This window comes from Nicotiana tabacum, chromosome 10, assembly GCF_000715075.1.
Source record: "Nicotiana tabacum cultivar K326 chromosome 10, ASM71507v2, whole genome shotgun sequence".
NCBI classification, from domain to species: domain Eukaryota; kingdom Viridiplantae; phylum Streptophyta; class Magnoliopsida; order Solanales; family Solanaceae; genus Nicotiana; species Nicotiana tabacum.
Genome location: NC_134089.1, coordinates 111604997 through 111619867, shown reverse-complemented (window position 1 = coordinate 111619867; position 14871 = coordinate 111604997). Strand labels below are relative to the sequence as shown.

Here is a 14871-nt window from a genome sequence, read left to right as displayed (position 1 = left end):
AACAGACTAGTAAAAAAAACAAACCAATGAAACACATGATAAATCGAGCCATTATATGGTTACATCAATGATAAGTTCTGGAGAGATATGGAGATCACTGGGAGAAGGAGGAGGAGAAAGGGGGCTGAAGTTGTTTAAAAAGTGGGTACAAGTTAAAAATTTAAAAAAAATGAGTATAAGTTAAACGGGGGCGACCAAATAGAGCCCGTGCAATTTTTATATCTAATTCACTTTTGATGGGCCTTCTCTTTTTCTTGGGCCAATCGGAGAGTAAAACAACAAGGCTTAGAAAAGACATCAGGCCTCCAAAAGAGCCCAGAATCCAAATCAAAAGAAATAGACGTGTGGATAAGATGGGATACCAAAATTCTCCAGCTTCTGCTGAAGTGAGAGAGAAGAAATCCAGAGAAAGAGCCATGGCGGGAGCTTGCTTATCTTCTTCTTCCTGTTGTTGGAACTTGGCTTCAAAATTCAATACCCTTTCTCTCAATGGACCTCACCCCAACGCTGCGGCATTGAAGCCCCTCAGTTTCTCTGCCAACACTTCCCTCAATCTCTTCTCCAAAGGTAACTCACTTCATTTACTAATTTCACAAATGGTTGGTAGAATTTAGAGCTTTATGGCCCTACTGGTTGTTTTCTTTGAGTTTTGAAGGGAGTGTATCGCTGACTTCGGTGCAAATGCCGTTTCGTCGTTCAATCGTTTGCGAAGCGGCTCCAACGAAGAAAGCGGATTCAGCAGCGAAAAGGGCAAGACAAGCTGAAAAGAGGCGGCTTTACAACAAGGCTAAAAAATCTGAGGTCAAGACTCGGATGAAGACGGTTAGTTCCTTTCCCTATTTACTCCTACTTCTTTCCCTTTTAATGGGCTCTCGCTAGTTCTGGCTTTTATTTATGTTTGGTACTCCATCCGTCCCAATTTAGGTGGCAAACTTTTCTATGACATCTTTCTAATGTCTATAACTTGTTTTAGACCATAAATTTTCAAAAAAAGAAATCTTTCTTAAATTCCGTGTCCATTCAAACTATGATACATAAAATGGGACATCAGTATTTGTTTGAATTGTCAACTATTTTGTTTTCTGGTAATTTTTCTGTTGTACAATTTACTTTTCTTCATTAATTTTTCGTTGTTCCCATTAATTTTTCTTCGCAACATGTTTGTTTAGCTGTTCTGTAATGTGGTTTTTAGTTTTTACCGTGCAATTTTTTTCTGTTTTGGTGTTTATCTTTTTAGTTTCACTTGTGGTGTCAAGATAGGCTAGGTGAAGGGCCCCTCTTTGCTTCTCAGTTTGGTTGAAGTTGATCTAAAGATTTTAATGTGTTTTGTAGATAATTAAAGAAACATTTAGAGGGAGCAAGAATTATGTGCAGAACAGCTCTATCATAAAGCAACATAAGTGGTCACCCGCGCTCCCTCCCACATACTTGTGGAAGCTGGAAACATCCTATTTTTGCTAGAAGTTAAGCACTTATTGAATCAGCAACATGTTGCAACAAGATATTGACAAATAACTGTCTGAGCTGCTTTTTCTTTGACAAAGGAAAAATGTTCTCTTGATCCTCCTAACATAAGAGGAAGAGCTATACGTCAAAAATTATACATATAAAAGAACAAGAAGGAAAAATTTCCCAATTTCATGTGAACAGGACCTACAAAATGATGTTAGCATTGAAATTTTATTTTAGCTTTGAGGTTTGTTTATTTATCCCTTTTTCTATAATTAATGATAATTTTGTTGAAGGATGGAAAACAGTAAGTTAGTTCATCAAAAAAATTGTTTAATCTTATTTGAGTGCATGTTTAACATTTTTTAACTCCCATCTTTTGATACGTCTCATGTGGTACACCAAGTCCTATTGAATTGTATCAAGTAGCACGGGCAAGAGTGAGTGGATGAGTGGGGGTAGTCCATTTGTTAATCTGATTCCTTGCTTTTGATCTTTAAGGTCTTAGTAACCATTTTGCCTGTCGCACAGCATGAATCACTGTCTTGCCGAACTGTTAAAAACTATGCTGCTTATGGGTTATTGATCCTTGATCCAAAAAAGCAAAAGTTGGAGTCAATATTTAAACTTTGGAGAATAATCTGAATTTAAATATCAATAAAACAGTAAGGCAATACTGATTAGACATTTTGTGCTAAGCGATCTTGCATAGGCTGTCGTCCACTGTTGGATAGCAGTTGTCCAGTACAAAAAATATGACTTTTGCATATATCAAAATTATTACCTCTTGCACTGGCTCTCTGCTCTCAGAGATGTTTCTTATATATTTTTTGAGGTGAAGGTTAAAATTTTGGAGCAAAAGACCATCTTCCGTTCATGAGTGTTTTACTGTAGATTACTATCTTCAGTATTATGCGAGGTCAAGGTGTCTAATTTCATGAATGTCACTTTGAAAGTTAGGTAACTGTTTTATAAATTTTCCACGTTTTGTCCAATATATTAGGATAGCTATAATGGAACCCTTTTTGTATTGTTTCACATGTGAAGACTAGTTGTGTGCCTCGGTATGCACTTGAGTGTCATGATTTCGTAGTCAGCATGGCTTCAAACTCCAGCGTTTGTGGCCGAGTCATAGCTTCAACTGTTTAGGTCAAGTTGGAGGCTATTAGAGCTCCCTTATGGAGTTAGGTAACTCATTTCCTTTTGTTTTCCTTTTGGTCACCTTTTTTCCCCATTTTCAGAGTCCTGGAAGAAAATTATATTATTCTCCAAGGTCATGGATATTTGGAATATGAAGATGTTTTCGTCATCAGGATTCTGTCCTTTGCTCCCGCCATCTATACGTCTATATGGTGCAGTAGATACTAGGTGATCCCAGAGTCTGTATGACTCAAGAAATTCAAGATTTCTGGCTTGACAAAGTCACAATATTACTTAGTTTTTAAGATTAAAAAATGTAGGAAGCTAATTTGAGTATGTCCTTGCATCATCAGGCAAAGTGAATAGACAAAGAGATAACAGTCAGGGACTATAATAGGGAAAAACGGGTTCAATATTTAACAAGAGTTGTTTCTCTCTGAACTGAAACTTGAACTGGAACCAAGGTTCCGGTTCTACTTGATTGATTTGTGGAGATCTAAGTGGTAATTGAGAGTGATGAACAAACTAAGTGAAAAGAATCAGGTATCCTGAGAAGTTTGATAAAATAAAGCCATTGCTAATAAAGTAATGCTGATTAAGTTCCATAAATCTGTCCTTTATAAAACAGATCCATGAATCTGTTTTGAGTTCATTTCTAATGTCGCACTTTTGAAAAAAATTAGTGTTCTCAGTTTTGTGCCACAGAGATCAATTTTCATGGATCCCACGTGCTGCATTTACAGCATGAAAATAATACTTCGAGAAAGATTAAAAGAAGCATTTTCCAGAAACGCCGACAAACATATTGAGAAAAAGATATAGCTGATGCAGGCTTCTTCATCTCAGCATATGGAAGTTAACCTTTGTTCATTTCTAGGTTTTGGAAGCATTGGACACATTGAAGAAGAAAACCGATGCACAGTCAGAGGAAGTTATTTCTGTTGAGAAGTTGATCGCGGAGGCATATTCAGCAATCGATAAAGCAGTCAAAGCTGGGACACTTCACAGGAACACTGGAGCAAGAAGAAAATCTCGGCTTGCTAGAAGAAAGAAAGCAGTTGAGATCCATCATGGATGGTATGTGCCTGCTCCAGTCGCAGAACCCGCTCTTGTAGCCACAGCTTGATGTCATCCACATTTTCCATTTTGAATGTAAAGCAGTGGCAGATTGCGAAGAATTCAGCTTCCTAAAGTATGATCAGATTATTCCATTTTTGATATTGTATATGACCTTGTTGTGCAATCAATTTCTCCTTTTCTTTTGCTCTTCAGTTAAATTGTGTTTACCTTCATTTTGTTTCTTGAACATTATGGCGTTAATTAGAATATTGATTTGAGACACACTTTCAAATGGACATTTTCTTGGAATTTTAAACTATACTGATAGTGTAAAAAGTTTATACATTGTTAGGGTGTATAACTTAAATCCTTTCTTACCAACAATTACTGGCTTCCTCTTCTTCTTCTTTTTTCTTTTTTTTTTTTTTTTTTTTTTGCCATGGACTTTTTCTCTTCTTCGAAAGCAAAATCATCTTGGGGGGAAAAACCCACGGAAACAATGTTCTGGCTGCTTCTTTCAATGAGGATATTGATGTTAAATGTTTAACATCTGTTACATTTTTTAAACACAGTTAACCATTTTCTAAAGCAAAGTTTAGAATTCAATACAATGAACGGTACTATTAGGCTTAGACGAATAGAAAATGAAATTTAAACATGTTTTTCGTTTCTACTTTGCCTTAAATTTGTTCCTACATTTTGTTCTACCTTGCCTAAAATTTGTTCCTACATTTTGTTCTACCTTGCCTAAAATTTGTTCTTACATTAATAGCTTCCTAACCACTTAAACTTGTAGGACTTTTAAAAGCCGATACATGAACCTGCATTTTTCTCATTTGAATACTCCAACTTGATGCAATGAATACTAATAAACACATTTGACCATTGACTATGCCTAAGTGGAAGGGCGCAGCTGACATGACTAAATTGTGTGCAAATCACGCTATAAAGACGCGTGGATAGTATTGTTTTTATTAAAAAAGAAAAAGAAAAAAGAGACATTTCCCTTTCCCTTCTCTTTTCCCCTCGTCTTCCCTACCAAACTCCCACCTCCCCTTCCCCCTCCCCTTTCTATTCTACCATATTAATAAAGCCAAGCGTTTTAATTTTGGAACATAGCCACTAGCAAAACATAGAACACAACCCAAACAAAGGAAAGAGCTCAGAACCTTATCACACCCCCAACGCAATCGCATAACTCCTTCCAAGATATCAACACCAAACTCTAATAACCAGAAGAAAACTAGTCTCAATGCATAGAAAACTAATCACTCACCACAACAAAGCCCTACACAAGAGCTACAAAAAATAATATTTAAGTTGACAGCCCTTCATTTATTCAAAAATTTCCTGAAGAAAATAATGCTCAAGAGATCTCCCCAAAGAACAAGCAAACCCCTATTCCAACAAACTTTCAACTCCAGATGATATAGTCCAATCTCCAGATTGCTATCCCTACGAAATAGCCGTCGACTCGAGACCGGAGACAAGCTGCTCGATTAATTCGTCAGAATTTTCAAAAGCGCAAGACAAAAATAGCCGCCGACTTTGTGAAGAAGCGGTTGGAAACTCGCCAGATCTATCACTGTTCCAATCACCGAAAGCTGAGGAACTTGCGTTAATAATGAGATCGGTGAAGGTTCTTTCCAAATAAGTGAAATTCGATTGAACTTCAGTCTCCATTATCGGAGCTTATGTTTACAGTCTCCACTATCGGAGATTTTGTTTACAGTTCGTGCCTAGGAGGTGAAGAATAAAAGAAGGTAAAGAGAAAAAAAATAGAAATTTAATAAATTAATTTTGGAAAAAGACAGGGCCCACAAATTAGGACCTTGAACATATAGGTGTCAACAAAATGTGAATAAATGGATGATGTGGCTATATAAAATATTAAATTAAATCCATATCAGCAGCAATTGAACAACACGCACTATCACAAGTGTTTATTAATAGCCATTTTTTCAAGTAAAGGTGTTCAAATAGGAAACTCAAGAGTTTATATATCGATTTTACAAACTGATACAAATTTAAGTGGCCATAAAGCCATTTCGCCTACATTTTAAAACATCTTTCTTTTTTTTTACTACATAATTGTGAGTTTGAATGTAAGACGAAGTTTCTCTTACTTGGTTATGAATAACAAAGATCGAATAAAGGTGGTAACTTGCCCACCTATATTTGAAAGGGAACTCACATTAGTTCTTCTTATATTTTTTGTACCGTTAATTTGTAATGTCCCATGTAAAACATTAGTACTACTTTGGGCATGTTCTCTACTTTGGGACTGCTAGGACCGGGAACGTTTGGGACAGGACCAGATCGGTCCCTGGCGGGCCAAACGGTCAAAAAATTTTAAAAAAAAATCCTGCCCATTTGGGCATTTAAAATATGGTCGTTGGGTCTTCCAAAATAGTCATTTAACCCTTTCAACTTTGTTTGAACTCCAAACTTTTTATAGTTACACTTTTTTCCTATTTTCAACTATAAATACCCTCATTCTTTCATTTTTTTTCTTACAAAATCATCAATCTATCACAATCTCTGTGAACACCTAATTTTTTACCGCACTCAAATTTTATACTAGTTTAGTGTAAATATTTCTTTTAGGTCTAATCTTAATATTTTAAAAAAAAATTATCTTACTTTTAATATGTTTTACTTTAGAAAAAAAGGGGGTGCCAAGAAAAGTTAAAATAAAATAAATAATAAATTAACGGAAGAACAGAATCAGTAAATTAAGAAAGATACAAAATAATATCCCTTTTACCCATGATCTCCTCAACCGCCCCACGATTTCTCCTCCTAACTCCCATTTTTCCACTTTTTCATGTTAGTGACTTTCCCACTTCCTCATATTAGTGACTTTTCCACTTCCTCATATTAGTGACTTTTCCACTTCCTCATATTAGTGACTTTTCCACTTCCTCATATTAGTGACTTCCCCACTTCCTCATGTTAGTGGTCATATCCCAATCCCCATTTCCTCATGTTAGTGCTCACTCCCTCACGTCTCACATCATGCTCACACACACAATCACTGGCACACACACACGATCTTACACAAAAACACACATACACATCTATATAATACACTTCACAAATAAAAAGAAGAAAAAGGGAGAAAAAAATTCAAGTAAGAAGAAACGAGAGGAGAAGTTCAAAACACAGACGAAAAAAAAAAGGATGGCTTCTTCTTAAAGGAGACAGGGGGTATACACTCGATATACAGTCACTATACATTCTATATACACTAGAGATACTCTCGATATACACTGGATATACACGGGCAGCCATTGAAAAATACAAGGTCATGAACCCCATCCCAGACGACCACTATTTCGTCTTCTTCGTCCTCACTGTTAGAAATAGATACACACACACACACAACAAAAGAAAGAACAGGAATTCGTGGGACTTCAGTTAGTTCGAGAAATTCCGGCGACCTCCATTAACGCCGACGAAATCGCATTTTTGTCTCTCTCCACTGTTCTCCTCTCATTTTTCAGTTATTTTAGTGACTTTGTTCTACAAAATCAGATCCGGCTGTTTTTTTAAAAAAAAAAATCCGACAAGGTTCCGTCGAGGTCCGAGCTCCCGTCCGTTTTCCTGTCATGGCTGCGGTGTCGATTTTGTCTGTGTAATTGCTGAATGCTTTGAGGAATTGAAACTTCATTTTTCAGGTGCAATTCTTACTTCTTCTTATGTTTCTCTAATGGTAATGGTATGGATTCATTTTGAGTTTATTTTGCAGGTATTATTTTCTGTTTGATTTACAACAAAGTAAGGAAACATGATTAATTTGGTTATAAGGAGAAGAAAACAGTACTGCCCGTCATTTTGATAATAGAAAACCATCCAATTTTCAGTTAAGGATTATATTCATTAATTCATATAAAGTAATTGTTAATATATACATTTTGTAATATTGTAATAAGTGTCATTTGGAAGACGTATACATATTGTAATGACACTTATTTGTGACCTTTATGATTAATGATATACGCAGGAGACAAGAACTTTTCTCAATAGAAAGCTCTTTCTTTTCTATAATGTTTAGCATCTTTCCATCTTTCAAGTGCTTTTAGAAGTGCAATATGTGATTTTTACACTGTTTCATCTTCACAAAAAGAATTCTATAATAATCTTCCACGAGTTATGTTTTGATAATTACTTGGACTGGAGGATATGTAGTTTCTGTAATTTAGTTAGTCATTGCAGTTGAATTAGCAATTATCGTGATTGTGTACACATTCGCGTGACATGATCATGATTCTAATAATCAATTCGGAGTATGCCTTCGCGCAACTTCGATCAAACTTTTGCTAATAATAAAAATGGGTTTCCATGGGCTATTAATTAATTTTTAGTTTATATAGCTTGAGGTGTACCATTCACAATTTTATCATTTGTGGCCCCCGTATTAACTTCACGATTTAGATATAAAATGACAAATGTTTGTAGCATGCTTTAGGCATGATTAATAAATAAACCATCGTGATTGTGTACACGTTCGCGTGATATAATTATGATTCTAAAATAAATTGAGGTATGTGTTCGCGCAACTTCGGCAAAACTTTCTTAATAATTAATATAGCGTGATTAATTGTTAAAATAAAAACACAACTTCCTTTTGTTAAAATAAGTGAGGTGTGTCATGCCAAATAAAATTTATAATTCATGGCACTCGTAAGATTAGATTAAGAACTAACACTTATAGAAAATGTTTGAGGTGTGCCATAAATAAATTAAATCATCCATGGCCCTCACAAATATTGCTTTTAAAAATTTAAACAATCGTAATTTGCTTTAGGCCCGTTTTGGATTAGTATTGCGATTATATATACTTTCGCGTAATATGATTGCAAATTTAACTCTTAAAAGACTTGAGGATGCGTTCGCGCACCTTCAACCAAATTTTCCTAATGAATCAACGAAGCATTATTAATTGTGGACACGTTCGCGTGACATGATTTTTGACGTGCCAAAGGAAAAGAGTATACGTACGCGTAACTCAATTCTTTAATTACGAATAAATCAAGTGATTTAAATGAGGTAAAAAGATAATTGCACATAGGTTCTAAAATAAGTAATTAGACAATTTAAGTCGAGTATAAATTGGTAAGCGACCGTGCTAGAACCACGGAACTCGGGAATGCCTAACACCTTCTCTCGGGTTAACAGAATTCCTTACTTAGAATTTCTGGTTCGCAGACTTCAAAAAGGAAAGTCGAAATTTCCTCGATTTGGGATTTAAATAAACCGGTGACTTGGGACACCATTTAAAATATTCCAAGTGGCGACTCTAGAATTAAATAAATAATCTCATTTCGAATAATGTCACTTAAATTGGAAAACTCCCTTATACCCCTCAGGTGTGTAAAAAGGAGGTGTGACAATCTCTCTCTAATTTTCTTCTATAATTGCTACTATTGATTACTTTATTGTTACAATTTGTGAAAAAATTGTGAAGTTGGTGAATTGAAGTCTTCAACGATAATCAATTTTCAACAAGTTGTTCGTCAATTCGGTAAATTCATTCCAACTCTTAAGTTTTAATATTATAGTTTTGTTTGTTTTATTTATTTTATATAGTTGATTAATTAAGATGGCTTCCTTAAAAAAACTTTTTGGTAACAATAAGGGAAAATTCAAAAATGGCGAATCTAATGGTCAATCTATTCCTCCTCCAATGCCCCCGACTCCCTGAACCAAACCCCATATCTGTCCTACACATGCTATTCTTGATAGTGATAATAGTTTATTACAATTTACTGAGAGTTAATTTTGCCATAATATTGCAGCTGGTGAATAATTAGACCATGAATTAATGAATGCTCTTTATTCTAGTCCAACTAATGATGAAAATGATGATGAGGAAATAGATTTTGATAAAACTCAACCGGATGATGATACACCCACTAGTCCTGTTCCTGATGTTAACCCAACTAGTGATAACCCTGCTAATCCAAATGATGCCTCATCTTATACTCTTGTTACTGCCCCTATTTTTTCTAGACAACCTACCAAACGGATGGAAACATCTCCTGTTTGGCCCTTTTTTACTCAACTAATTTCACAAAATAAGGCTAAGTATAAAACTTGTGGCATGGAGTTAGCTTTTAAATATTTTGGATCTCGAGGGGGAACGGGAACTTTGGCTAGATACATATTGAAACACCCTCAAGATAGAGTTAGATATCTTAATCTGAAAGTTTTGGCGGAGGGGAAAAGTGTACCTACTTCTAGCCAGGCTGACCCTAGCACCGATTCAAATCAATTTCAACCGGGAATTAATACTGTTACCGGAGGTATTTTATATTATGATCCAAAAATAGATCGGGAAGAATTGGCAAAAATGGTAACTGTTATGTGCTTACCCTATAGTTTTCCTTCTGATCCTAACTTTGTGCATTATATTAGAATTTTTTTTAATCTTACTTATAAAGGTTTTCCTCGCACAACCGTAAAGAGCGATATTGATAAATATAAACATGAATATTAACAATATTTGCGCTATTTATTTACTCATATAAATTTTCGTGTTGCTATTGAAATTGATATTGGTAGAAGTGGCAACGATTGTGATTACGTTACTGTTACCAGTCATTGGATTGATGAGGATTGGATAATGCAAAAGTGCATTATTGCTTATACAATAATTAATTCACATCATACATGGCAGTTTATCGCTAGCACAGTTACGGATATTTGCAGATATTTTTGCATTAGTGATAAAATAATATCAGTTTCAATGGATAATGCTACTAGTAATACAAATATTATAAGCTTTCTTAACACTATACTAAGTCCTGCATTTATTAATATTTTTCATGTTAAATGTATTTGTCATATTTACCATTTAATTTTGGTGACGGTATGAGAATTTTAAATATTGAAATTGAAAAGGTTAAAATGGCTCTTAACTGGCTTTTTTATCCAAACCGTAGAAGTAGACTTAGAGAATATTTTAAAAGATGCTATGAATTTGGCCTAAGATAAAGAAAGTTTCCAAAACCTTGTCTAACTAGATGGAATTACATGTATGAAAGTTTAGTTGTTGCATATGAATATAGAAACCCTATAAACTAAATGTTTAATGCTCATGCAAGTGATGATGATGAGTACCTTACGAATGCGGATTGAACTAATGTTAAAATGCTTGTATTTTTTAGAAAATTTCATATTGCTACAAATGAATTTTCTGGGCAATATTATCCTACTATTTCTGATCCTTCTGATTGGGAATTCATTTTTTTTTTCAAAATGAGTCTTGATTTTTGTTTTTAAAATTAAAATCACTCGCAGGTACAAAATGAGCACCATCCAAAATCCACCATTCACAGATGTAGATGAGTTTCTATTTCGGCTTCAGATGTGGTGGTATGAATTAGGAGGAGATGGTCAGAAATGGGTCATTAAGTATTTGGGAGCTCTCACAGATATTATGAAAGTTAAACCACGCGATGATGATTTGATTACGGCACTAGTGACTTTTTGGGACCCTGTTCACAATGTCTTTCGCTTCTCTTATTTCGAGCTTACTCCCACATTAGAAGAAATAGCTGGATATTCCGGTTTTGACGGAGATTTGAGAAACCAGAATCTTATATTCCCAAAAGCTTCCTCAGTACACCGATTATTTGGTCTTCTAAATATCAGTAATCAAATTAGAAAAAGCAACGTTGTCAAAGGGTGTTGTTATTTCAACTTCCTATATTCAAGGTTCGGAAAGCCATATGGATTTGAAATTCATGAAAAGGGCCTTATTAACAAACAAAACAAGGACACCTGGCAGATTCACCGTCGCTTCGCTTTCATGGTGGCTTTTCTGGGAATCATGGTCTTCCCAAACAAAGAGCGGACGATTGATATTCGCATAGCCAGAGTCGTACAAGTCCTCACTACCAAAGAACATCACACTCTTGCCCCAATCATTCTCTCAGACATTTATCGGGCGTTGGCTTTGTGTAAATCCAGGGCAAAATTCTTCGAAGGGTGCAATATTTTGTTGCAAATGTGGTTGACTGAACATCTCCAACATCACCCCAAGTTCATGTCGTATGGTCCGAGCAAGGACAATTTTATTGAGAGTTATGAAGAAAGAATAAAAGATTATAAATCTCCAGAAGGGGTGAAAGCCTGGATATCCCATTTAAGATATTTAATGGCAAGTCAAATTGAGTGGACTTTGGGATGGCTCCCGGTAAGAGAGGTGATACACATGTCAACCTTAAAAAGTTATTTGCTGCTGTTAGGTTTAAGAAGTATCTAGCCGTATGCGCCACAGAGAGTTCTAAGACAGCTAGAGAGATACCAAGTGGTGCCTGATGATGAAGATTTGAGTGTGCAAGTGATTGAGCTACACCCCGAAGCCACTCTCCTTGAGGTTTTAATCCAGCGGATTTGGAATGGTTGTCAATACTTGAAAGATGATACCCAAGTTCCAGATCCTGCGAAAGGTGAGATAAATCGGGGTTATGCTAGGTGTTTGAGAAAGATCCCGTGTGGATGATGCACCAGAACCTGATCCTAGAAGGCCCATAAAAAGACCGCATGTTCAAGCCTTTGATGACAAAATCCAAGAACGGTTGGCTTGGGGTGAAAAGGAAAAGGGGTACAAAGCAACTATTCATGCCTTAGAAGAAAGCCTGAGAAACCTCAATTTAGAGAAAGACTTACAAGCACAAGAAGCAGAAGGTGAAAAGAAGAGTCTGATTAGCGAGAATAAAACTCTCCGCGCTCAGTTTCAACAGATGAAGAAAGCCTATGAAGCGCCAGTGAGAAGTTGAAAAGATCAGAAAATCATTGTCAATCTGATGGAAAAAATGCAAGATTATGACTCCATCTTGACAAAGACTGAAAAGGCGTTAGACAAAGCTAAGGAAAAAATCATACAGTTAAATGAGGAGGCCAAATCTAGTAAGGAATGCCACGTAATGAGATGTGAAGAAGAAATGGCTCAATTCAAGAGAGAGAAGGACTATTGGATACATTCAGAAGCTCAACTCCATGCACAGTTGGAAGAAATGAGAAGGTACAATAAAGAACATCAGCACACAGTATTGATAGGGAGAGAGCACAAGCAAGACTCGATCAGGCCAGATTTCGGGCTCAATTGGAGTCGTCTTTAGATCGCGAAGGCCACATAAGAGATATAACCACCACTCGCCAATAGCAGTTACAAAACCAAGACCAGAATCTCCAGGACTTCAGAGCACAAATCCATGATTTGGCTGTTTACACCTCTCAAAGTTATGTGAACTGCCAAGGGATGGATTATGAGAGGTTTCTAGAGCATGCACCTACTTTTGCCCGTCATCTTGCAATGGAGTTAGAGAGGATGTACCGTACACTAGGAGGTCAGTCGGGTCAAACCCCACCGTGAGCAGATGTTCCAGTGATTAAAAGCAAAAGATTGTGGAGTGAAGCGTGGTCATAGTTGTTGGAACTTTTCATATAATAGTCATGTTTTAGTTTAAGTCCATGTTGAGTTTTTTAAACCATTTTTTTAAAGTATTGTCCAAATGTAATGTCATTTCTGTCTTTGTACTGTTTTGTTTGTTAAAATAAATAAAAGTAATAATAATTGTTTCCGCCAGAACTACGCTCGGTCTGATTCATGCGGGGTCATGATACGTAGGCAATCTCCATAGGATTCGACCACAACCAAAAGAAAAGAATAAAATGAATAAAGGGGGAGAGGAATAAAAGATAGGCGTGAGTGACAATAAAAGGGAAAGGGCAGGAAAAGCTGGGATGACACAAGCAACCGAGCAAATACATGGTAGAAATGACTAATTGCTTAGGTGCATTGCATCCCTATGTATGGTTGTTTATTTGTTAAAACTCTAATCACTAACAAGTTTGGTTGTTGTTATCAGAATTCAAGCAGTTAGTACACCTAAGCATACTGGCAACCCACCCCTACCAAACCAGATCCAAAGGAGAAATAATCATGTCTATCCCAGATGTAGACACCAGTGTCATTGAAGGAGAAGAGTTGGATGTTAACGCCATAAAAGAAGAGATGTACAAATTAAAACAACAAATGGCCGAAATGTATCAGGCCTGGGCTAAAGGACAACCGTCGTCCGCCTACCCGGCTAACCCTACCTTCACTCCACCACCGGCTCAAACTCAGGATCATCCTGCCACCGATCTATCCCCGAGCTTTCCCATTTACCAACACTACCGGGGCACCACTTCTCATACACCACAATCTCCACCCCTAAACCGATTCCATACCCCCCTCCACCAGTAACTCCTGTCTTCGTAGCATCTCCACCAGCTACACTCCACAAATCTACTAGCGAACCTATGTTCCAGGCCCAGGACAACCAATACTACCCCTCGGAGCCCACTTTCAAAGCTCCAAAAACCCTTTCCTATACTCCTTACTTTAACCTCCCGATAGAAGCTGATAAACCAGTCAAAAATACCGAATAGGAGGAGATGTTCAGGAAAGTTAAAAGCTTAGAACAATCATTTAGAGACATGCAGGGGTTGGGAGGGCAAGTCAGCGTGGCCTACAAAGACATATGTATGTTCCCGAATGTGCAATTACCGGCAGGTTTCAAGATGCCCAAGTTCGATCTATACAACGGGCACGACGATCCAGTAGCCCACTTGAGGGGTTTTTGCAGCAAGATGAGGGGAGCTGGAGGAAAAGATGAATTGTTAATGGCTTACTTCAGTCAGAGTTTGAGTGGATCAGCATTGGAATGGTATACCCGCCAAGACCATGGGAGATGGTACACATGGGATGATCTGGCGCAAGCATTTGCTTGTCACTTCCAATACAATCTTAAGATCATTCCAAATCGACTGTCCTTCGCTAAACTTGAGAAGAAGCACAGTGAAAACTTCAGAGAATATGGTTTCAGATGGAGGGAGCAAGCAGCAAGAGTAGATCCCCCAATGAAGGAAAGTGAGATGGTAGATTACTTCCTACAGGCTTTGGAACCTACTTACTATGGCCATTTGGTCTCAGTTGTGGGAAAGTCATTCAATGAAGTAGTAAAATGGGGGGCATGGTAGAAGAAGGCCTCAAGTTGAATAAAATCATGAGTTATTCGACTATCAAAGCGACTACTCAGGCTATTCAGGACGGTATATGAGGGATTGGGAAGAAGAAAAGAGAGGAAGCAACAATGGTTGATTCAGGAACTTGGTCCGGATCCAGAGGTTCACCTTACCACTACAATCAACCTCGACCCCACCAAC

General features: G+C 36.9%; 1 protein-coding gene across 1 annotated transcript; it reads left to right on the top strand.

The window, feature by feature from the left end:
- The first annotated feature begins 338 nt into the window (after nucleotides 1-338).
- On the top strand, nucleotides 339-3860 carry LOC107776799 (small ribosomal subunit protein bS20c-like). The gene is made up of 3 exons (XM_075223199.1): nucleotides 339-567; nucleotides 656-822; nucleotides 3467-3860. The coding sequence occupies exons 1-3, from the start codon at nucleotides 354-356 to the stop codon at nucleotides 3713-3715; spliced, it is 630 nt and encodes a 209-aa protein (XP_075079300.1). The 5' UTR covers nucleotides 339-353; the 3' UTR covers nucleotides 3716-3860.
- Nucleotides 3861-14871: the final 11011 nt, after the last annotated feature.

Coding starts and splice junctions, on each gene's coding strand:
- LOC107776799 (XM_075223199.1), top strand. CDS start 354: ATGGGATACCAAAATTCTCCAGCTTCTGCTGAAGTGAGAGAGAAGAAA. Junction 568..655: donor CCTCAATCTCTTCTCCAAAG/GTAACTCACTTC, acceptor TGAGTTTTGAAG/GGAGTGTATCGCTGACTTCG. Junction 823..3,466: donor TCAAGACTCGGATGAAGACG/GTTAGTTCCTTT, acceptor GTTCATTTCTAG/GTTTTGGAAGCATTGGACAC.